Source organism: Pelmatolapia mariae, linkage group LG8, assembly GCF_036321145.2.
Source record: "Pelmatolapia mariae isolate MD_Pm_ZW linkage group LG8, Pm_UMD_F_2, whole genome shotgun sequence".
In the NCBI taxonomy this organism is placed as follows: Eukaryota; Metazoa; Chordata; class Actinopteri; order Cichliformes; family Cichlidae; genus Pelmatolapia; species Pelmatolapia mariae.
Window position 1 is genome coordinate 21,876,648 of NC_086234.1, and position 26,209 is coordinate 21,902,856.

General features: G+C 40.6%; 1 protein-coding gene across 1 annotated transcript in view; it reads right to left on the reverse strand.

Annotated features, from left to right (window-relative positions):
* Positions 1-26,209, reverse strand: part of snx29 (sorting nexin 29) — a 137,009-nt gene that overhangs the window by 24,468 nt on the left and 86,332 nt on the right. The window contains exons 16-18 of the mRNA XM_063481540.1: positions 17,468-17,584; positions 15,765-15,820; positions 15,404-15,485 (exon numbers count right to left, since the gene is read on the reverse strand). Of these exons, the coding sequence (XP_063337610.1) occupies positions 15,404-15,485; positions 15,765-15,820; positions 17,468-17,584 (255 nt within the window). The remainder of the gene's footprint in view (positions 1-15,403; positions 15,486-15,764; positions 15,821-17,467; positions 17,585-26,209) is intronic.

The window sequence follows — 26,209 nt, forward strand, 5'->3', positions numbered from 1 at the left end:
GAATGGCTTAAAAGAATATCTGAGAAAACATAATAATATGCTTGATAAAAATACGCCCTCAGCGGGTCAACACAAAAAGGAAAGAAAAAGCATTTGGCTGCAAAAGCATAAGAAAGACTTTTTTGTTAGTACTAAAATTCATTTCAGTTCATCTTATTCGGTGTGCTGAATATACCAACAAAATTAACTCAGTTACCTCAGTATTAAACTCCCAGCTTTGAGCTTCTGCCTTGAGAAACAGGCTAAAAAGTGTGAGCATTATTCATAATTCTTAACACAACCATAACTTCACATCTTTGCGTACTCTCACTGGTGCAGGTAGAGAAAGTTCCCTGTTTATGCCTGGAATTCCCACTTTTTGGGAACTATATGCAGTTGATACAAAGAGCTTGTTCTGGGAACACATTTTTCTCAGGACAGATGCTAATTTTTAGAAATAATTATTCGTACACAAAAATATTAGCATTTTTTTCCAAGTTTGCTGCCATTATCCTGTGTACTTTAAGGTTGTGTTTAATTCACATAAATAAACTGTTTTCAAATTTTCAAATCAAGAGCAGTTCGTCTACAGAAAGTGTGAACTCTGCTGATGGTTAACGGTTTTCTCACAGCTGTTTAGACTCTGTTTTTAACATTCACCACAAGCGTGGTCACTGCTAAACAACTTTGACTATGCTTGTATAGTGAATCTTGCTGTGCACTGTATTTTTCCAGCACATTTGTGTGTCAAAGGGCTGCTATGTGCTTCCATTTATTCATTAGCATCCCCTTTAACAGACACCTCAGTGACTGAAAGCTGGTCTGAGGTCCCCATAAGTCCATATATCCACAAAAATGTATGATTCAAAGTTTCTTACAACATAAATCACCTAGAACATCCACACTGCACACAGTGACAGAACCATTTCCGCAGTTTATCCAGAGTAGCAGACAGCCGAACATCTTCCTGTGAAAACGAGCCCTTGTATACTATGAAAACCCTTCGGAAACAAAGATCTAAAACGCAAAGTCTGTGAACGGATAATTGCAGCTATTTCTTTCCTTGACATTTAACTGGATCTTTAGCCTGAGGGTATTCCAACGAGCAGGTTGAAATGGGAGTAACTGTGAGCACAGCTAAGAAATGCAGAAAGTGCGGATGATAATTGATGTATTTCTCCATCTTATATCTTCCAGCACCACAGGAGACCCACAGAGAAAGCCCTGTTGCTCAATTTCCAGTTTTAACAATATGCAACTACAGGGCACAGAGAAAAGATGGCTAATTATGGCTTTCATTCAATGTCTGACATCATGAATATAACTTTTTTTGGAGGCAGCTTAAGTGGCTCACACTTAAGCTCTGAAAGATGGACATAGCCACCCTGACATCACCCGTAGGATAAGTCTCAAAGTGAAGCCTTGAGCTGAACACTCTGGTTTTGGTGATCTTGGTGTACTAAGACCAGATGTGATGGGCTAAGGACAGGTGGATCTGACAGTAGAGGTGACATGTGCAAAATGAACATGCTATCATTACGTACTCATAAACTTAACACTAGTACTTGAGGTCATATACCCAACTAAGACAGTGTTCGCTACATCAAAGGTGCCAAAGACTTTAAACTTTTAAAGTCTGTTCTTCCAATAAAACATTTTAAAAAGAGGTTTAAGGCATTTCTGCACCCTTTTCACATTTCAGACCCAGAACCTCCATCGATCTGTAATAACGTGGTCTATGTAAACATACAATTTATAGAATCAGTCTGCTTCCTACCTGTTTCAATATGCTACTGTCAATGAGATTTACCACCATTGATTACAATTATTTTACATTATTTAAAGCTTTGAGCAAAAACAGATGTAACAAAGACATTGACAAAAAAACAAAAAAAACAAAGTGTTTTAATTAAAAAACAAGAACCTGCAAGCTACACGGTTACTGTATGAATTAATGATAAATTAAAAAAAATAAACAACTAAAGAGGGAAAAAAAACTTTTGAAGCCTTAGAAAGACACAACAGACACCTGACTGTCATTAAATATTTGTCTATGTATGTTGTTGAGAAGGGGAGAATAAGAGGTTTGCTCAAACCAAAGGAAAAGCAGCAGAGTTTCATATTATCACCAGTCTCTTGCAGGCCTAACCAGCTGCCCAATTAGGCAGAAAATAGAATCCATTTGGAGGCTTTAGAAGGGAGAAGAGCAGCAAAGGACCATGGAGAAAAGAGGACTAATGTGTCCTTCCCCCATCAAGGTTAGCAATATAATCTGGTCTCTTTGGCCCAGACTGAAAGTCCAGACTATTGGGTGGACTGGCATTCATGGTCCCCAGAGGATAACTTGTGATGTTTTTCTTGATTCCCTAACCCAGAGGTATCAAAGATAAGCCTCGGGGGTCATACTCAGCCAGACAAAAACTCCAATCCCGTCCGCATGAAGGAGAGCATGAATTCTGGACTTGGTATAATAGTCTTGAATATAGCACAGCAGGATTTCTTTATCGTGCAGAAAAAACTGAGACTTATTTTTGAAACTGCACTTCTTTTTCTTAAATTAAGATATATCAAGGATTAAACATGTAATTAAACTTTACACTGACAGAAAGGGGACTTTCACTGGTCCGGCCAACTTAAGGTCAAAGCCGGCTGTATCTGGCCCACGATGCAAAATGAGTTTGACATCCTGCCCTAACCTTTCCATCTGACATAATTATGAGGTTCGCACATCTTTGGTTTTGTGTGAAATATCTCAATAATGTACTATATTGACTACTAAACAAAAGCATGTTTGTATCGCCTTTATAAGTTAAAATGACAAGATGAACTCAAAGCACCTCCTCCCAAAGGTAGCTGGTAAAAGTTATTCCATCAACAGAGGCCAATGAAAGTTTCTACGAATGGAGATGCCACTCTCCACTATATGAACGCATAAACTTGCAGAAAGTTCATATTTCTATTCTGTTTGCCACATCCTTTTCCAGAAAGGTTGGTCTCATTTAATCGCGCTCTGTCACTGTGATTAGTTTCAAGTTTTTAAAAGACACTTAATTATACAGTAAGCACAACTAACTGTTCTTGTGCCAGTTCAACAGAAATTCAGTTAAAATTTGAAAACAGGTTAATCAGAAATGAAAACTCATAAGTAATGACAATTTCAACAGCCATAATTCAAAAAACAAAGAGATCATATAATAAGACAGAACCATTTATGAATCTGTGTTACTTATTTATCTAAAAAAAAGATCAAAGAAGAAGCAAAAACAAACAGAAGGTAGTGAATGGGTGATTATTGTCTTTGAATGCAGCAAAGGCGTTTATTTTGGAGCGCTGGCATCCTGCAGAATTAGACGCTGAAATAACAAAACAGACGAGGAAGAGATAAGGAGGAGGTGAAGGGGAGGTAGATGAATGTTGGTGAAAGATTAGAGAGGAGGAGGAGGAGTAGGAGGAGGAGGAGGAAGAAGAGGAGGAGGAACTAAAGATGTTCAGGACAAGGGGCAACTACATTTAGACAACTACGAAAGCAAAAATCAAGAAACAAGGAAACAGAAGCAGGACCAGGGAAAAAATGGTGACGATTAAGAGAGGACGGAGGTGTGTGGATGGAAAATAAATTATGCATCTCTTTGATGATTGTGTTCGCCTTTAAACTGTTTAGACCAGATGTGACATGTTTGTATTAAACGAGCCGATAACACAATCAAATGGGGAAATTAAGGTTTGACTGAATGATTGATGAATGACCCGGAAAGCAATGGGTGGTGAGATAATTAATAAGAGATTTTATTTGCCTGTTTTTTTTTTTTAAACCAGTTTTGTTGATTTGGGTTTCATTTAAACATGGTCATTTCATTGATGGCCAGAAATAAAAGAAAAATGCATGAATTACTGCCAAACAAGCCAATGCTCTCCTCACCTTTAGGACCCAGTTGTTCTCATGTGCAAATCAATCCAGAATGCTTAATGTGAGTGAGGAAACACTGCAGAGGATGCTACAGTGTACAAAGCTGCTATCTCAAAGACCAACAGCCTGCTGTGTACACTTTATATTCATTTGCATGGATTAACTGATGAAGCAAAGCACCTTTGCTGCCTCAGTGAGAAAAGTCAACAGGAGATCACTTGAAAAACGGGAAGGAGCTCGTATATATTTGAAACTGACAGAAAGATTGAGGGGAAACAAGTTTTCATCATACAATATTGAAAATATTCCTAGAATTCCTAATTTGCGGTGCACACATCAATAAGCCACTATTGTGTTGCTCCCATTAGCTGGTAATATGTGACAAAGGCAGTGTTTCATGTAGGATTCTTCTCATTAAAATATAATAACTGAAACTTAAGGAGCCTGCACAGGGAGGGCTTTTCCACCGATTTTACCAAGTACCTGAGCTTCTCTTGCATCTCTGTTTGAAGCAACCTGGAAAAGGAAAAAGGTGGTTTATATTAAACAGTTCTGTTTTCTATTTATCTGTCACATCACTCTACAAATCAAAGACGCAAACACATTTCCATCTGCTACAGAGCATATTGATGCTTTAGGAAAACTAAATTACCTAAGCTAAAACTTGTTGGATTGCGGCATCTGCAACCTAATCAAACTGCATGTGGAGCCCACGAAAACACGAGGAGAACATACAAAGTCCATACAGAACTAGTCAGATGGTGGAGTCGAACTCAGGACCTTCTTGTAGTGAGGCAAGAGTGCTAAACACTGTTCCACCGTGCTTTTGATGACTAAAATATAAAAGTTGCCATCTTTTTTTCTAGTGATAGTTGCTCCAAACACTTTACAAAGCATCTTAGTTTCCTTAACATCAAATGCAAAATTTTTGTTGCATTTTCTTGAGAAACAGGGAGCACAGAAGCTAGTTGTACAGTTCCCTGATCAAATGTTTGCATTTAACCTTACTGCACAAGGAGATTACTTGGGATTGAATCACTTCCAACTCATCCTGCCACGCGTCTCGTTTATATTCGCTGACCAAAGTCTCCGTACATTACATCAGTTTTTGTGCTCATACATTCGTTTTTATTTAGTTATCGTCGTGTTTCTGTCAGGAAACAAAGGTTGTTGACAAAAAGTATGACAAAACTTACACTGATGGCACAAAGCGGCTTAAAAAGTTATAGACTTTTAACTCAGAATAGCCATCTCAAGCAACACATGAAAGCAGGGAGAGTGAATCAAACGAGGTAAAGCTGTGGGTCCTAAAACCAAAAGAATGAGTTCAAAGGTTTATAAAGCCTTCATAAAGCACAGAGCTGACAAGGGCTGAGAACAACAGCAATGACCGGCGACCATTCTCAGTGGGTTTATCATCAGGAACAACCCCTTTCACAAGTGGTCCTGTGATCTATTATTCATATAGAAAATTGGATCGTAGCAGCTTGAAAACAGCATGAGCCAAGATTTAAAGAGGCCTAATCATCTGTGACAAAAGCAGTAACCTCAGGGCTGAAAAATAAAGGCACAACACAAGAACCAAAAACTGCAGTTTCCAGTATCCAAAAAAGTCAACCCTGATTAAACTCTTCAAACGGATATCTGCATGAGGAAGGGCACACAGTTAGCCTCTTGTGTCTTCACATCATCATCTTAAGACCGTGTGTGGTCTGTGTTCTTTGGTACTTTCTTCTGATCTGGGTTAAAAAAACAAACAAACAGTAAATATGCTAAAATGTGTAATTAGATACAGGAGTTTTGCTTCCATTCTGGTTTCCACCTGGAGACCACATGTAGTATTGAGTTTTATTAATAACTCAGGATTATCAGGACAAAAGCTGCGACCAAAAACTAGCAGAGAAAAAAGACAATACAAGCAGGACTTTTATGAATACAGTTTTTACTTGTTGAGATGATATCAGTCCACTAATTAGAGTAGGTTAAATCCATCACTGAATATGAGCAAGGTCTAATTCTGTGCTCTCTCGCTGGTATTACCTTTCATCCTGGAAGTGGAAAATAAACCTCCTGGTTTTGTGTTACAGTGGGTGGACAGCTACATTAATTGACTTCAACAGTAAATTGCATCATAACACAAACTTTTGCCTAGTAACATATGCAAGACAGGCAGAGTCGAATCATCTCATCCTTCATTTGTATGTATTAAAGGATACTCTGCATTCTTCTTCTTAATCTACACAGTCTGACATCTCCTGTACTTATGGATGCGCCTTGCTAGCCATGCTAAAACTGCACAAACAAAACTGAAACAAAACATTCAAAATGAAATCAAAACGGATGACACGAAAAGCAAGTAATAACACATGACAATGCCTCAGTGTGGTCTGTAATAAGGTGGTAAAACTCTTGCTATCATCATAAATGTAACCTAAGACTCGTAAGGCCTATAGGAATTATTCAACTGTGTTTTCCAGTCCGATTTGATCTATTCCTAACACAGAACAGCCATCGACAAGTCAGACATGGAGCTTTTTAATCACCAGAGCACTCAGCTAAAGTTCTTTCTCGAAAACCGGCAGGTGGTAACCAGATATGAGCACTCAACATCGAAGTTGGAAACTACCCAGGAGAAACTGAGTGACGCCACAGCAGGAGGAAAATGGGACACGCCGCAGCTATTATCGCCATCTTTTTATCACAATTGCTTCCCTTACGCTGTTCTCTTCATCTCCCACTTCCTTCACCTGTCAGCGCTCTCCCTCCCACTCCTCCTATTTGTGTGTCCCACACCACCACCACCACCACTCCTCACTCATACACACACACACACACACACACACACACACACACACACATACACTCGCATGAACAAATGAGTCACTGACAGTTTGTGAGAAAGGGTTTTCAGCATAGTAAGGAAGTCAGAGAGCAAGTGATTGAAGGATAGGGCACGCAGTGGATGATGTAGTGCAAATTAGAGCTGAATGAGACAAAAAAGAGGGGAGGGGCAAGTGGAGTATCAGGAAAATGGAGCCAAGAGGGAGCGGCAGACAACTGGAGACACAAATAAATGTGTAAATATAAATTGAGGTTATCGGGGGAGAAGAAAGCAGGGAGATGAGGCAGTCTGACAAATTATGTTCCAGCTCAGAGATCTAATCAGATATCTGGAGGCTAAAGCAGAGATTATCACATTTCCTTCTGACTCCTTCCACCAAACGACGTCACCAACCAAATCCTTCCATCAGTCCAACTTCCCCATCACCCTCAGGGAGAAAGTTCCCAGGCCCCCACATCCCATTTCCACCTGCAAAGACACACCTTTGAAGTTTTTATTGGCGGGCAGGTCACTGATCATGTGCCACAGCAGGGCTTAGCCCATACTGCTGGGTGCCTTTCAAGAGCTCAGTGTTGCTTTGCTATGTTTATAAGGGTTAAATCCAGAAGCAGGCGCTGTGCGAGCCAAACAGTAAGCGGTATGACAAGACAGACTGGAGCCAATAGAACAAAATATTCTTCAAATAAAATAAAAAAAAGTTCAGCCTATTCTGAACTGCCTTCATAAAGCAGTGTGTGGATTGATCTTTGCAAATAACAGTGCTACAATAGCTTTTTGAGATACAATATCTTTTGTTTGGACAGTTTTAGCAAGGAGGAAACTCCATCCTATGGTTTCTCCTGCAAATGACGCTACCCACAGGCACAGCTAGAGGTAAATCTCCTTCGTGGGGGCTTGCAGTTATGATAAATAACGTTTAGTGCAGATAAAACTGAATCGAATAGAACTGCAAGTTGAGAAAATTAATCATCCTAATTCGTTACACTAGAAACCTTTTACCCTTTCCCATCTAAAGATATTTGTACAGGCGAACTGGCAATTGCAGTTTTACTCTTTTCCAATGCATTATGGAGGTGTTGCATTTTCTGCTCTCCCCCTCAAGTCAGAGGGTCATAGCCTCATCCCTGCTCCTGCCAATGCCCGTGTCCTTCCACAGAAATGCATTTTATTTAAGTACTATTGAATGAGACACTGAAGCTCAACCTCCCCACTGTGAAATGCTCTGGATAAGAGCACTAACTTAAGTGCCTAAAATGGAAATGTAATGTAAATTACACTGATGCTGAAATTGATGAGGTGCCAGTGCTGCAGTGTACAGCAGCAAAAGCAGCCTCTGCGTCTTCCCGAGGGTGTTTAATCTATGACTGATGGATGTAAGACGAAGACAACGATTGTAATTATCATCATCATCTTTGTAAAACATTCATCATTACCATCATCAACATAACCGTTATCTCGCTCTTTCACCAACCAGCCATTATCATAACCATAATCACTCACGTGCACATCCATACAGAGTCCAATACGTGTGTGTGTGTGACAATACACACACACACACAAACAAAATCCTGAAAGCTCATGATCAGCGATATTCATGTGTCTTTAAATGCAACACCAACAAACATGCACAGCTATCTGCACACGCTCAAAGTTCACATTAATACATATGGATGTACTATCTCATCTGCACAGGGAAAGCAGTCCAGCAATGCAGATTAAGCCTCTGGCTAATCAGAGCTGCTCACGTGGAGCAGGTCTGGATGTACGGCATGCCGCCTCAGTAGCCATGAGTCTTCCTAGCTATATCCAATGGATAACACAGAAATTAAAGGTGTTAACACAGTTCCCAGTTTGCATGTCTCTGGGGGATAGCAGTCCATTGAAGGCAGCTGTGCACACATCTGAAAGAGTTTCAAGGACGACGTCTCAAAGATTCACTGATGCGCTGATTTATATAGTTTATATACATTAAGGTCTTTTAGAGAAGCAAGTTAAACAAGGTTTATGTAACTGCTATTACTGTAATTGATACTCTGCTTGAACAGGCTTGAAGATGAGCACACGCAAAGTAGATAATAACAAATATATTTAATGAACTTTAATGAACTGCAGTAAAATTAATGGACTTAATGATAATTACATATTACTTTTAGAGATGCATCCCTTGTAATCAGATTAACAGTCGATGTGGTCAGTTAACTAACAACCATAATCTGTAATTTATCACCATCAACAGTATTTTCTCAGATCATTTTTAAGCATTTTCTGGCCTTTGTTACAGTTTAAAGTGGACTTGAAAGCTGAGAGAGAGCAGGGGGAAGACACAGGGCTGGAGCAGATGGCTCACCTGCTCAACCCAGTGAGTTATACCGGCACCATGGAAACGGTATCATCACTTTAACTTAGCTTTGAGTGCACAACAAAGCAGGTAAGGTTATATTTACTTACCGATGTTTTGAGTGTCTAGCATTGTTGTGTCTGCATTATTGTTACTGTTTATCTGCTGACATTTGAGATCTGTTTTATTAGTTCCAGTTGCATTAATGGGAAAGCAAGCTCTGTAGCTCAAGCAGTTTTAACTAGCTATGGTCTGTTTAAAAACTTCTCAGGAAAAGAAACTTGTAAATTTAACCGCAAAACAGCTTTTCAACCCAGGAGAGTGGAGCAGCAATGACCAGTGGATCCAACCCGAGCCTCCCTGTTACCCAACTAATAGGAAAAAAAAAAGAAAAAGAAAAAAGAGAAACACTATTTCTCATTTCTTATGGTGTGTACAGTCTACACCTCATCTCCATCACACCCTCTTCTTATTATCTTGAGCTCAAGAAATACACAAGACCTCTGAAGCAGGCAGAACCTTCTGCTGAATAAAATTAACTCTGATGGCTTAGAGTGCATACGCACACACACACACACACACATTCGCACACACTCGCACAGCCCCGCTGCTTGCGAAAAATATATTTCATTCATAATTTAATGCCGTTTTGTGGAAAAAGAGCAACAGTGTGAGGGACAGAGGAAAGAAGAGAACAGTAGATGTTTCCAGTCAGATTAGCATAACTGAAACAGTGAGGAGTTTTCAGCACTGCAATTATAGGTGCAGCATTTGGCTGATCAAAGAGACGTGCTCCTTTTGTATGTGCAGATACTGTATATCTATTGAATCTATATGCGAAACGGCTAACGTGGACTGGAGACACCAGCTCTCAACTCCAGCATTTTCCATTGGACTCACTTCAAACTACAGGATGTTACATTTGTTCTTGATACCTGGATTGTGTTTGAGTTTATGGATGGACGCACAGATGTAGGCATCTGTGCATCTAGTTTGCAGTTTTGTCAGTTTGCCGTCCCCCATGTTCACATTATTGTCTTTGTCTCATCTGGGAAGTTGTATGAGGTTAAAATTATGATGCATTAGTGTTTCGTGTCAAATTGCTGTGGAGGTGGAAAGATCCCAAGCATTTTGTCCTGGACTTTGTCAGCAGCACTAGAATCGATGAATAGAAAATTAATAGGTGAAAGAGGATTAAACCAGTAAAGGAGAAAAATAGTAATTGGAGGAAAAGTAAAACAGCAAGACTGATGAAAAGAAAAAGAACAACAGATAGATAATAAAGCAAAGGAGAGGAAAGCAGAAAAAGCAATTTTTAAAAAGAGATTTGGAAAGGAAGATGATGAGGGGCTATATTCAAAAACTTTGAAGTGAACAGTGCATTTGTTGGACTATTTCCAGCTAAAACCCCAAGAAAAAAACAACTTAAGAATCTTCTTGCCTTTGGAGTTACAAAAGTGGTGTTTAAAAAGCTCCTTTTATGCAACTTTTCTCTTTCTTTTGATGTAAACTGAGGTGTAATTTCCCATTTTCAGCATTTTGGTTGGAAAGGTCCCAGACTAGCTTTCGCAACTATATGTCACAGCCGATGCAACTTTACTGAAGTTATTGCTTTACTGAAAAAAAGTCAGCTCATGATAATAATACCCGTTTCTGCTTTGTTAGCAGATAAAACTTTATCATAGCTAAATGCTGCTGTGATACAAAGAGCATATCTTTCATCTACACCACAGGTATGACACCTCATAATCAACAAACTGAAAGCTCCCATCAGACAGCAGCACAGCAGTAAGCTTCTCAGCAGGACTACTTTAGAGTGTCTGACAAGAAATAACACAAAATACTTTTGAGCCAAATGGCACAAGGCTTTTATCTTTTATTGTATGTGAGCAAAAAATGAGCTATGGCGCCTAACCTAAGGCTAAAAGCTCCCCAGCTTCACTCTTGTCACACTTTGCCATGAAAATGATGTGGTAAAAACTTTATTGTAAAAAGAGGCATAGTATGACACAGTCGTAGTGTGCAGCACGTTGCATCATCTGATACCTCACAAATTGCACCACAGCCTGCAAGAGAACAAATATGATTGTCAGAATGTCCCAATGCAATGCATGTGATGAATTTGTTATTTCTCTATAGCCCCTGCTCTCAGACCCTGACCCATCATGACGCATCTTTATTACATTCTATTAGATTCATTTGTGGAACTGCATTGAAAACAACAACATTTTATCTGGCCTAAGTAAACTCTCCAAAAGGCACAGTAACTTTTTTTCAATTGAAAGATCAATAGGGCGTTATGTCCCTGAACATTTCTTGGTCAGGACCCGTAACTAGGCAACCAGTGAAGAATCCACAAAGTTAGTGCTTTCAGTAATGACAAAGGTGCGCCATTAGTTTTGCAGGTATTTGGTTGCCTGGGTCCATACGTTTTAATCCGTCTACTCTGATATATCTGGCATTGTTAAATGTAACAGCAGTTTCTCCATTACAAAAAAAAAAGAAAAGAAAAAGCAGTCCAATGAAAGCCGCAGACAAAAAGTGGCGGACCAATTTACCAAACCACTGACACCGCCATCTCCAGAGGCAAATACCTTACATTTAGTTCTAAGATGTCTTTCCCAGAGTGTTTGTTTCTTCTACTTTTCGCTGACAGCCTTGTTGCAAGCACAAGGATCCCATAACACACAAGCAGCCAGCACAGACACTTCTTTGGAGGAGAGTTCCTCATCAGCCTCTGACTGATGCTCTTTTCACAACACAATGCTGGTCCAGGATACACAGGTAATGAAAAGCACAGATGCTCACGCGCACACAGAAATCACCGCTTGTGCTCGCTGACGGTGTGCAAACGATGCGTTCTCTCATTCTCTTTTAATAGCCTCTATTGTTGGGATTGTGTGGGAGCGAGTCAGTGATTTGCCACGGCCGGTATAATTCTCTCATTATGAGTTCAGAAGGGGAAAGTAAAGGGACGGAATGATGGAAGAATAAAGGCCCAGAGGCGCACAAAGAGCAGAACCCAACTTATAATGGAGCAAATCCATCAGTCTCTCTCTTCATCTCTGTCTGTCTGTCCAATGGCCGTACCACACTTCAGATGGAAGTCATTTTAGAAATCTTGGAGGGGAAAAAAGGGGCTCTGAGGACATGCAAAGACGAAAATGGAGTACAAGTAGGCTTACCCCTGTCATAATGGCATGCAATCTGGCAGGGGGGGTGAGACAGATATGCAGGCTGAAAAGGAGGACAGTGAGAGTGACGCAAGGAGGCAGACATTTAGGGACACGCGCTATGAGATGCGATGGTTAGATCAGCCCTTCCACCTCTCTGGATGGGTTTAGCAGCAGTATAGAGCTCCTAGCGAGCTTATTTTCACCACAAGGTTGCCATGACCTAACTCGGGCTCAGGCTTCTGAAATCCCATTCACTCTCCAAGCCTTACAAAAGCCAGCTTTGGCTATGGCTCATTGCTCGCATCATTGGTTCAATTTTGCAAGCATATGGGTGTGTGCGCGAGTGCAACAATGAAGAAAAAAAAGACCCAAAAAAATCTATGCACTCGCTTGAGGGTAATTTAAAGAGACCCCTGCCATTTCCTCATGATACCCTCAGGTCTTTAAGACTGTTGGCTCAGTGTTCAATCACCACAACAGCCTCACCTTAACAACAATGACTCCAGTAACCTTGGCCATCCATTAGCCTGTCTAAGAACAAAAGCCGTTTCCACAGGGAGCCATTAGACGAATATAGCTCTGTGAATGGAAGTATCCAATACACCAGATGGGTTGTGCTTTATACCAGCTCCAGGGCTGGACAGTAGTCTCTCAGAGACCATTTTTCAGATGGAGAAATTAGGCTAAATTAGCACAACACATGGAAAATGCTCAGCTTCAATACTGGAGTCCATCCATAAATCCGCAACTGCAGGTGGATGCTAATAATTGCCTGCAGCGCTGTACATGCCTGTGTGCGGTTCACCTACTTTTAACCAACCATTACATCGCATTTAGTTGAAAGCGTGGGATTCCCACAGGCACAAAAAATATCTTTAGACTCTCGTAAAGACTACGACTTTTTTTTATTGTTTGTTGAACAATATATTCAGAAACGAGAGGCTCAAACTGGGTGTAATGCTTAACAGTCTGTAATTATTTCTGGCAAAAAACAACAACCTGCCTTTATGGGAGCACAATTACAAAGCACTCACCTGAATATAAAAGTTACCAACTGCATTGAACGACTCACTTCACCCAACACTGCACAGCAGTTTAAATGTGGGCCACTTTCCACTGAGCATTTTACTAGCAGCAAATGATAATTCTAAATTATTGCCATCATGTGTTTGGTGATACATTTATTACTGTGCATGCATAATGCAGAATAAAGGCACTGCCCCGTGCATCTGCGAGAGGCGGCGTGAAGCTGTGAGCGGGTAGGAGAGAAATTAAAACAATGCGTCTCATTTGCCTTTGTCGCGCATCAGTCCTGCTGAGAGGACGGAGACAGTCTGGCTCAAAAAGATGTCACACAGCTAAAAGTTTGAGTCCTGAATTGGGAATTTACATCTATTATGTATAAGTTGAGCCAAGCTGAGATGGTAGCCAGTCACTCCTGCCTATCCGTTACAGCTAAGGATGTGTCACCTGTCTCTTCCTGTCCCATATGGTTTTCACTGACTAACATTACAGCTGTACCTCCTGGCTACAGAGCAGATAATACCAGTGTGTGTACACACATGCACTTTTCTGTCTGACAGGTGTATTTGTGCAGCGTGAAGGTGTCTACTGTAGCAGCACTTGTGTGTGTGTGTGCGCATCAGTTTTTGTCTCATCTCCAATAGTGCAGGTTTGTGTAAATACCTGAGCAGGCAGGTGTGTGTGTGTGTGTGTGTGTGTGTGTGCGTGTGTGTGTGTGTGAGAGAGTTTGTCTGTCTGATGAAGCTCAACCATGGGACTTAATGTCTGAGTATGTGTGTGTTTCTGTCTCACATGGGGGAAGCAGGGGACAGCCACGGCGAGAGAGCTGAGGTGTAACACCTTGTTAATGTGACAGACACAGTAAAACAGCCACAGAGGGAATGAGGTGCCGTTGTCTACTTTGCTCGATAACTTGACAGATACAAGAAGAAGCAGTAGTTCGGTTTGTTAAGCTGCTCTCGAGTCCAGTTCCCAACACACCTTACTTAGATAAGTACCTGGCACAGAGCTCTGGAAACACTATTTTAGTTAAGTGGAGCTGCTTTATTATCATTGGTGTAAACGCTTAAAGTTCTGACCAAACTTGATTGCAAACTCAGAAATGGCAGGCTCGAGTGGGAAGCACAGTGAGCATTCTGGGACTTATTTAGGTCTGCAACAGTTCTGGCAGGGCACCAATCGATGACGAGGGACACACAGCCATCTTGGAGCACAGACTGCCCAAAAGAAAAAGCGACAGCTAGCCTTTTATTTCTTGGCATTTCTAGACAAACCTTTTCTAAGCTTAAAGAGCAACTCACAGGTTGAATTTGTCACAGGATTTATACTCGTTTCTTGGGGATAATTGCATGATTGCAGAAGCTCAGTTACTTTATGTTCCTGAAGATGGAGTTCAGATGTGATGATGATGAAGCCAGGACCATGTTAGATTGATATCCGGTACAGACGCCCACCATGTACCAACATTAGAAATGATCCCAGATTCTTCGGATAATTAGTTTCAACAAAAATGTGAACTATGTGATTTTTTTCCTGATGTATGCCACTTTCTACCTTAGTCATCTCCCCCTCTTTCTGATGAGGCACAGTATTGATTTATGTGGTCAATGTGAGACATGACGAATCCCAGCTGAAGCATTCGTTTCTGTTATGGACTGTTAAGAGTTGTTACAGTTTTGTATTTTCTGACTAGTTTTTATTTTTATTTCCTTTTTACTTTTTGTTTCCGCAGCGGATTTGCTCGTTTCTGTTCAGTTTTTATTAATTTCAGTGTATTTGTTTATCAGTCTTTTTTTTAGTACTCTTGTATGGCGGGCATAAACCAATGAAAACTGATTTTTAGGTATTAAAAAACTTTCAAACAAAACAATTTGAATAAACACAGATGATGAGCTATTAATGCACACGTGTTCCTTCGCTCTGTGCCTTCATGAACTTTTAACTTCTTGTTCTGTCCATTACTTTCTTCCACTGTTTCTATTCCAATTAAAATGTTATTTGTGTTTTATATCTACAGCAGTCTGTACATCAGACATCAAAGTCAATGTTTAAATCGGTATATTTTGATGAAATGACTCGTTTTGCCTGGTAAACACAACGCGTGGCTCAGACAGAGATATTAATGCGGCTGTGTGTACCTGATAGACGTGGTAGGCGTTGGCAGCTCTGCCTTGCAGGAACACAGAGGGGATCCATACGTTGATGAGAGCGCGATGAGCCCTGAGTGACACAAACAACAAACAGTTCTCACCGCCGTCTTCATTATCATCATCATTATCCCGAGCAGCAGCAACATTAACAGTATGTCAGCACTGTGTTTGGACAGCTACCATTGTTTGCAGTTCACTCTGGTAAAACACCTGAAAATCTAATTTAGTTGTAAACTCAGAGGAACCAGTGCAAAGGGAGAAAAAGGGGTGAGAGACACCAAACTATGAGAGGATAGAAAGGGGTGAGAGAAAGATGCGTTGGACGGGGGATGTAGAGAAATGTTCTTACGTCTCAAAATCTGACAGGCTAGGGTCATCTGACGTCTGGCTTAAATCACCTGGAACCTGGAAAAAAATGAATGAGAGGAAAAACGCTAAAGAGCAGGGAACAAACAAAAGGAGGACTTTCATTTCAAATACAGGACAAACTCCTGCACAAATATTTTATCAGATACACACAAAAAAACACTGCATCCATCAACCAGTGATTCCTACACCAGTGTGTTCCCTGTGTATGTATTCATCAAGCATGCATGCCTCCAGGTTGGTGAAGTAACCACATTAAATGTGCTACATGTTGGCCTTGTGGATGAGAAAGAGTATGTGTGCACATGGCCGTGGGAAAGAAAGGATACAGCACATCTGCTCCTGCCCAACAACATGTAACAACATGCGAAACGAATAACCTAGATATACACAACATACCCATGCATCCATACACGCAGGATGTTCCTGCAATTCATACATAGAGTGTGTAATTACTACATAATCAATCTTAAACTTCTAATACTATTCAATTTACTGCTATTGTGCAATGTCCAAACACTCAGACAAATTACATTTTGATGCTTTGGCAATTTTGTCTCTTGACACTTTCATGCCAATAAAAGCCTCGAGAAATGAAGTCAATCGAATTGAGAAAGAGAGAGAGTGTACTTGTGTTACTCATGTTGTGTGGGGGGGTCTAAATCTGTTTAGAAAATCATGTTGCCGGGATAAAGCAAGAGCCCGTAACAAAAATCATCAAATTTCACGGTGCGACAGCTTGGTTTTGATAAGGTTATGGTTGGGTGAGTAGTGCTTATATCTAAGGTTAGGGTAAGTCTCCAGGGAATCAATGCAAGTTAATGTAATGTCGCCTGAAGTGTTGGGAACACGATAGCTTGTGTGTCTTCACCCAACCTGTCTCTCCCAGAGGTGGCATGTCAGCTATTCAGATTTCCCAGAGAGCCTATCTAAACCTGAGCAAAAACACTGTCACCACAGCCAGTGCAATTGGGCCGCCAGCCTCCAGGCTTTCATCAAACACACACACATGCATGCACTCACGCACAGAGAGAAGGTAATAGATGAGCAAGACCAAGAAAGGGATCAGTGAGGCAGCGACCCTGGTTTGGTTGTCTGCAGCAGCTCTGAGTTGTAGCAAGCACGGAGCACTTAGGAAACAGAGATGGACATGCACAAAACACACACACACGCCCACAGGAGTCCAGTAGAGCAGGGCTGAAGCTCAGGGATAAGAGCTCCTATCTGCTACCTGGGGCTCCCTTCACTGAAGCTATACCAACTCAAACTGTGGGCAGGCTGTGTGTGTGCACGTCTAGACAGCTTTAGGCTCTCCAGAGCATGACCAGACGCTGGTAATCTGTGCGTTTTTCTTGTTAGTGTAGAAAGTAGTGAGAAAAAGTAGCTCTGTCTGTGTACAGTCTAACAAGAACAATGGATACTTAGTATTAACATCGATAGCCATCAAGATCAGGAGAAAGTCTCCCGGAGAAAATCAAATCTCACCAACAGAAAATGAGAAAGAAGATAACCATTATTGACGCCACCGACTGTTGGGGAAAATGAACGGAGGGATGGACAAACAAACAGGACCAAGTGGAAATGAAAATCAAACAGAATCAGTGGGCGAGTCAAAGAAGAGAAAAGGAGAAAACCCGCAGAGAAATCAGACGAGACAGGATGCGTCTGTTGCTGTGTGCCACTCACCGGTCCTCTCAGGTCAATGAGCTCCTGTCTCATCTGGATTATGAGGTGGTCTTTGGCCATGAGCGAACGGTACAGGCGCTCATTAAACTCTATCAATTCACCATGCATCTCGGCCACCTAAAACACACACACACACACACACACACACACACACACAGAGGAAGAAAACTTGAATTAATCAAATCATGGACCACTCTTCTACGGGACACAATTATGTACAGTGTAAAATCATTTAAACATCATTGTAGGAGTCAGAAAACAAAAAATTAATTGTCAGTTTATATGAAAATCACACAAAAGGCAAACACTCCAGTTAAGACATAATGGATAAGGACAGCAGGACAATTTCCAACAGAGATAGGAATGATGGAGGGAGAGGAGGTGAAATTAGTTCCCATCCTATGTGTTCTCCTTCCTGCCTGCTATTCAAATGTCATGAGCTCTAACTAACCTTGACACAATGTTATTCCGTGTGTGTGCGTGTGTGTGTTCATGCAAATACAGCCAAGCTATCTAGTGTGTCTGTGTGTGTGTTCCCCAGCCTGTCTGCCTAACCAGGCTGGACGCTGTGGACAGGTCTCTGTCAGGAGACTGACAGCTGTGACACACACTGTGCTGTATGGAGGACACCTGCTGTCACAGCCACTTGGAAAGAGCGCCGTTGCCGGCTGACAGGTGAGCTGAGCATCAGTGTTGCTCCAGTGCTGACCTTCATACATTAACTTTATCCCATCGCATTTAGAAGCCACACACTGCCATAAAGAAGAGGGGAGATTTCTCGAGTAATAAAGACAAGAGTGTTGACGATGATATTAAATCTGTGGTTCCCTGAATATTTTACAAAATAGTTTTATGTCAAAGTCGATTTGTGTTCTCGTTCCAGGCAAGGTATATGAAAATTGCAATATTATCAAAGGAAAACAGTGAAAAGAGCAACAGGAAAGGCTCATTTCAAACAAAGGTGACAGTGAAAGTAGCCAGAAAATGTTTTTAACCAAGAAAAATGAAATATTGCAGCTTTATTTATAGAGTATGTGTGGCACTGAAAAACATTTACACAGTAGTTTTGATGCTGGTTGGCTGCAGTCTTTGCTGGCTGTGAGGACACCAACTCTGTTTCTCATTTAAGTTTTTCTTCAACTAGGTGAAATCGACTGAGGTTGCAGTCCACTTTTACAAGCGTCTGCCATTTAAACTTGAGTTTGTCACTTTATCGGTTTGTAACAATGATTGAAATTAAAGGGGCAGTATTATGATTTCTCTTCCTCAATACAATATAGTAGATGTACTGTTACGGCACATCTTTCGTGCTCTATAAGGTCATGAGAGTGGATATCATCAATTTGGTCTGAGAAACTGAGTATGAGCTCACAAGCCCAACCTACTTGCTGTTTAAACCTTGCATTTGTAAGAGAGAACCAATTAGGAGACAGCCGACTTACAATCAGTGCAAAACAGTTTGTTTTACCAGTGACTATCACTGCCAGAGACAACAGTGCTGTCTGTCAGGGAACAACTGACACATTCTATAGGTAATTTGTCAACATTTATTGAATGTTTCAAAATTGTATCAAATTGACTTTTCAGTTGCCATGACAACCACAAGACAACAGCAAAGACAGCAAAGCTGCAGTGGAGCAGAGACGAGTTCTGCCACAAGAACAAATAACAAATCTTGAAATCTGACTGCATTCAACTGGACAAAAGAATGAAATTTCAAAGCCGTTGTGATGAAATCAGGAAATATAATTAAAACACATGAAAATAAATAAATGAAAAAGAAGAAAATCACGCAGAATAAGCTAGTCTTAAGTATTCAATAGTGATAATGGTTTTTTTCTTGATTGCAAAAGAGTTTACAGGTTTTGTCTTGATTGTCAATTGCTGTATTCATCTCAGTAAGGCTGCGGAGCACAGATCACACTCTGAGTCATGATGCCTGCCGTGTATTTGGTATAAACCGTGAGCAGGAAAAGATAATTTTGCCAACGTAGGTGGAGATGTTAAAATGCTCTTTTAGGTGATACTGCTGTTCACTTCTGTCACAGCTTTGTTATTTTCAGGCAAACAAACAGTCATGTGTTAGACAACTACACAAAGTAGACACGATTAATTTTGTGTTATATGTACAATCTCAGCACATTTGTAGACTTCAAATGTAAAAAGGGAAACATGAACAACAAATGCACACGTCCAGGAAAAAATGAAGCCACACCACGGTTTATTTTGATAAGTTATCGTGTTGACGTCGCCAAAGTTTGTGTTTCAGTGTTGCTATTACTTAGCACTCATTAGCATTAGGTGGTGCGTGTGCCAGTGTAGTCTATAGATGTAGCTTGCTAGCGTTAGCTCATAAATTTATATTCTCACTTCTCATCCGAATATGGCCACTCGTGCCAGAAAAAAGGAATAAACTGGTGAAACTCTGATGTTCTCAGGCTTTGTGCCAGGTTTTGTTTTTGTCTTCGAGTATTCCACATTGAATGATTTTGGTCTGGCATTACAAACTAATGTATAATTTCAGAGATATTATCAGTACTGCAGATTTCATCCAGTGTGATGCAACAAATAAGTACTGTATGCAACTCTACAGTCACAACGACCGTTATCTACATAGTCGTAAAAGTATATTATATATATCTTTTTTATTTACCTGTGAAAAACAGCAGACTGTTAGGAGGGCTGGGTCATCGACCCAGTGGCTTTGTGTTTTTGGTTCTTTGCTTGGGTTAATTATATCTAATGGTTTGTAGGGTTGTTCTGAGTTTAGGTTCTGTGTGTGGTTTATGTTAGAGTTTTAGTCTTTTGGCTTCTGTCTGTGTTCCTTAGTTGCTGTATCCCCTTGTCAAGTCCGCATCTCTGTGTTATGTTTCCTGTTTTACTTTGAAGTCCGTGTCTCGGGTTAATGTATCAGGTTTTGCTTCCCTTGTCTCGTTAGCCCTGATTTGCCCCAGCTGTGTTTCCCTTCTGTCTCTCATTCACTGATTGCTCCCTCTGTGTATTTAAGCCCTGTGTTTTCCTCTGTCCGTGTCGCGATCTACCCTCATTCTGTACTGTGTGTTCTGTTTGCCAACCTGGTTAGTTTTTTGTATTTTTTCAGTTTAGTTTTTGGTCTGGTTCACCATTAAAGCTGTTTTCAAGTGCACCTTTTTCGTCTCCAAGAGTCTGCACTTTGGGTCCACCATTCCAGTCCTGCCTGCACACAGCCACACATGACACAGACTTATTTTTCTTCAGAATTCTGTTTGAGCTCGGTTGATACTCTGCCTTGACGCTTTTTGTTTAAGCAGGAATACCAGTGCTCTCAGTCAATATAAAAATGTCTCTAAATAAGCGAGGCAGTATAAATCACTGGATCAGACAGTGCTGCAAAGCAATAAAAAACAGCTGATGGTAATCTTTAAACATAAAACATAACTGACTGCGGCTCAAAAATTAATCCCCCAATCCTTAAAGTTTCCATCTCTCTCCCGAGCCTAGACATTTATGATGAGACGAGATGAAGATGCGACATGATTTGTACGAATGAGAAACACAAACACACATTTTGAACTTCAATTTGATTTTGTAAGCCCAGGTCAGACAGGGAAGAGTAAGGGACCCCGCACATGTATGCTTAACACCTTTGACTGCCATGCAAGCCATTCATCACCTCTATTTATTTAGCTGCCATGACTCTTAAATAGGACATTATAAAGGAGGGAATTAATTTTAAGCGTGAGGAAACCCAATTAATTCTCAGTGAGAGTGAGCTAATAAGTTTTTCTCTGGCTGTAGATGTGTGCATGTGTACAGTAGTGTATGTAGTATAGAGTATCCAAGTGTGCATGTGAAAATGTGAATTGCAATTTTACACGCCAAACACGGGACTGCATTAAGCAGTAGCTACGTGCTAGCGTTGCCAATTTGTTTCACCAGGCAAGGTCATCTCCTCTGTGTTATTAACGCTTCATTAAAATGCACAGCTAAGTTTCAGCGTTCATTCACTCATATCTGGACCTCACATGCAATGGGCATTACTCAGTGGGCATTATCACATTCTTTAGCTGACCTTTCTCTAGACAAGGCCACCCAAAGCAGCACTTCAGAGTTGCATCAGCCAATATATATCTACTGGGTAGCAGCTAATTAGTGGCTTTTGAAATCTCATCACAAAATAAACCAAAAAAATCTGTACTTTATAAGGAGATTATGGAGATTCCAAAAGTTAGCTTTAAAGTTCAATTTGATGCAATAAAAGGTTTAAAAGGAAAGGAAAGTATATACATACAGTGTGGTGACATGCCAAACAGTAGCAGAGAGAATACAAATAATGTAGCATACAACACAAAGTAATGAGCAAACTAGGGATATGATGCAATTTAACCCTTGCAGACAGTGTACTGCTAGACAATTCACAAAGAACAGCAATAAAACCACTGCTGCATATGTCGCCCATACTCTTCCTTGGCTGACCCGGGCTTAAAAAAATCAGGTTAAAACAATGTCCTTCTGGCAAACCTCAGACATGGATTCATGTGGATGTTAGACAACCAACTAAACACTGCTGCAGACACAAGAGGACAGGACAATGCGTCTCACCACAGTACAACAACATGACATGACAAAGAGCCCTCCAACGTTTCCAGTCTCTCCCAGTGTGAGTGAGAATCCATAGCCATAATCCGAACCCAAAATACCCCAGGACAGCATCAGAGGTCTCTTGCGTCAAAGCTATTGTGGGTGACACCTCCAGAGTTAGGAAGGTGGCAGGGATCTGTGTGTATGACATGTATGTCCTCTTTCTCCACCTTTATTTTCCTCCTAGTAACTTCTTAGTCTCAAGGCTGATGGACTAGCTGACAATTTCCATCAAGCAGCTTCAAACTCTAAAACCTTCAGTGTGGAACCATAAAACACAAGGAAAAGCCCTGACAACTCAACAAGTCTGAAAAATGGAAGCCTGACAGGCAGCTGTTGTAGAGCTTTGTAAAACTTAAAGTCATGGCTCAGGTAGGGATATCCAGAGGAAATCCTATAATCAAAACTGAGAACCAAAAGTGACCAGAATGAGCTGCAATGGCCTGCCTGAGGAGGTAGGACAGTCTTCTGTGATAACTGCACTCCCTTGCTCCGAACTAGGATGACTTAAAGGTGCTTAGGTTTGATGAATAGGCCACAATTCTGAATATTGTGCATGATAACACTACGGCAATGTCAGACATATACTTGCTGACAGTTTCAAGCTATTGCACTGTTGGTTATGGCAATACCTTGGGAGCCGAGGACACACACAAAGCATTTTAGTGAGAAGCTGTGAACGTGAAACATTACTTTACAAGGTGCTTTTAATTAGCCACGAAGCCGAAGTTTAATTGCTCATTTTGCAGAATTTCATTTGCAAGCAATTAGATTTACTAATGTAGGAATAAACACATTCATGGCTCGTTGCATTTACTGGAAGCTGTGCTAATCAGATTAAAAATGATCTAGCAAAAACTCTGAAGGACAATATGCCTTCTCTAATTATAATCCTGCAGTATAACAGTATACAGTACTATACTTTTACGCATTTGTAAAAATAAGTGGAAATTAAACTGCAGCTCACGCTGTGTCTATCATTTTAATTTTCTATGAAACTGATATAATTTGTACCGTTAGCAGCACTTAAGTGGGATTAACAGCTAGAACCTTTAAATAAAACAAACGAAAAATCTGATTCAACTGATTCTCTTCCTCTACCATTAATAATGACAAATATACTAAAGCTCTGTGATTAAAACAAATACCTTTGTTGGTTATTGTGTATGTAAGAAAGACAAATTGCATTCATTTATTCCAACTCTGTGACTCTGCAAAGTTGAAGTGTACGGCTTAAAAGCAAATACAAGGCAACATTTATTTTTAAATCGCACTGCGTGAGCCTTCACCAACCTAAGTAATAACATCAAATATTTGAATAAATTAATCAGTCATGTTTTATGTAAGGATGTCATAAAAATAGCCAACAGCTTCAAAAAACGAAAACAATCTCATCTTAGCTTCAAATGCCTCATCCGATGCCGATATATCCAAAATAAGGTAATGACTGACTGTGACTGAAAACTGGACTACAGAAGAGCAGAAGTCTCTCTATCAGGCATGCGGGGCTGGTTTAGTAAGATGCACTGCCTCACTTCAGCAAAACTGCCACCCAAGTGATGTCGACCCCATACAGTAAAGACTCCCTGCTCGAGTGCTCAAAGGCCCGCTCGCACAAGGACAAACAATCTCACGGAGGAGGATAACGCCTTATCCTTCTCTGCTTCTCTCCACTCCCATCTCTACAGAATCTCTCTGTGCGCCTCTCCCTCTCCTCTCCTCCCATTTATGATCTGATCTGAGCTGCGCCAAGCTGAGCTGGCCTGAATAAAAAAGGCAAAGAAATGCCATGGTGAGCTGAAACCCCCAAAAGAAGGAAAACGGGGGGGGGGGGGGGGGGGGGGGCAGCAGCAGTGGTACAGCTGACCCAAAACCTCATAACCTTAATTACACATACTATAAATGGGGTGGAGCAAAATTAGATGGAGAGGAGGGAAAAGCTCATCACGACAAGAGGAAACAAAAGGGAAAGCTGATATCAGGGTTTGGAGGTCACAGGCTGTGGTACGGTGGCAATATTTATGCGTAACACTGAGTAAAACAGGCATAGTGGGTGTGTGGGTGTAGGGTAATGTGTGGCTACATACTGACTAACAACTCACTACCACATGAGTGTGCATTGTCCCTCAGTTTCTGAGTCATATCAAGCCCTCTATTAAGCTATGAGGTACCAGCTGTTCAGTTTTTACAGCAAGTACATTTTGTTTAACGTCGGCAAAATCGTCATCCGGATTAACATTATAGTGATTACAGGGATGCCAGGTTTAAAAAAGACCAAGATGTCAATGGGCAAAAAGTCAAACTCTAGCCTTCATCAGTGGGTGATGTTGAGGTTTTATTTGCATACCATTTATGGATTCAATAAGTAAAATTGTTTTAGGAGTTGCTGTCTGATGCTGACCTAGAAATCATCATCAGAGGACTGTCTATGGACGCCAGCAGGATGTGCTGTGATGGAGTACACCCAGACTTCTCCTTTCTTTTTAATACTTGATTTTAAGTGGGTTTCTGGTGAAGTGGAGGCCTGTTAATTGGAGTGACAACTTGACATGAATACTCTGATTACAGAAGACAGAGAAGCAGGTGCAGCAGCACAAACTGAACCTGTTGTCTATGAACACAAAACCCTTTTTTTCTTGTTACATTTATGCACTTTTTAAAGTTCGCACATCAGTATGTGCTTAGTTCAAAGCCAAGCCCGACTGTTTCCTCTTAAATAACAGAAAGCACTTTCATAAACGATGATGTTCATACTATTTTGCTTTTCCAGGAAACTGGAAGGTAGTGAGCAGCTGGAGACACAAAGAAACGGGATGAGCATGAGCCAAACTGCCACCAATGTCCCTGTTATTTGGCAACTACACTGTATCAATACAAGCAAACAAACAATACAAAAATCATACGTGGTTATAGATATTATGAATCAGTAACAGACATTGTTTCTGTTGATACTTCTTTAAGTAATATTCAAGTCATTTGTCTCCTTCCCAGTGCGTCTGAATCATTTTAAAAATAGGACTTTGACTGTGAGATTACACAAACTGTTCATGAAGATAGGAAACCTAATAAAAGGCATCAAAGGTTCATTTAAATGTTAAACCTGGGTGAGACCTTAACCATAATAGGGCCAGTACTGGGCTTCTTTGTACATCTAATAAATGCAGCTTGGGTCTCTATGTGCATCTCTGAGTCACTTCAGCACAGCTGCTCCTTAAGAGGAAGAGACACAGCTGAGAAATGAGGGAGGGGGGCAAGAAAGAGTGTGAGAGAGGACAAATATAGACATCACAAGCTGTGCTGTCCACTCTGAACTGAGGTGGAAAAAAACAACAACATACAAATAGAGATGGAGAGATGCGTTAAGAAGTGTGAGCTCATGAGAGCGGAAGATGGGCCGATAGAAAAGCTAGAAATAGAAGTTTATGGGGAAAAAAAAAGAAGCTAAATCTGTCTCATGGTACAGACGTGGGTTTTTGTCACTGCGGCATCACACGGCGAGCTGCCTGTGCACTTGGATCACACATTTTTTGATTATGCAGTATTATTACTTTGAGACGCTACAGTGATGACAATGTTAAAGTACAGTCTGTCAGCTTTAATTTTGGGGGTGTTTTCATCACATGCGGATGAGCATTCAGGAAATGAAAGCCCTGTCTTGGTAAATGTTCTCGTGGCCTACACATGCCAGAAGTATTTGGGTGGATTAAGATTAGGTTTACATTGGAAAAGTTGTCACTTTCACTATCAAAACTTAACATTTTAATATACACTGACAGGAATATGCCAGGATGAAGATTGTGGATTAAAAGAACACTCAGCTGGTAGTTATGGATTATTGCAACACATGCTAAATGTTTTCTCTTATTTGTGGACTTCTGTTCTTCCATGAATCTGAAGGGCTGATCTGTGTTTGCTTTGTGGTGCAGATGTTTCACTAAGAGAATGAGACATATATTATGTAAAGTGTGGTGAAAAAGTATTTTCTCCATTCTCCATTTAATAGGGTTTGGGGGTTTTTTTGTGCATATTTGTCAAATTTCAATATAAAGATAATCCAGGTTAAAGCCAAGCGTTTCATATTTGATACAAGCTTTGTGAGTTTTTGAGACTTTTACATCATCA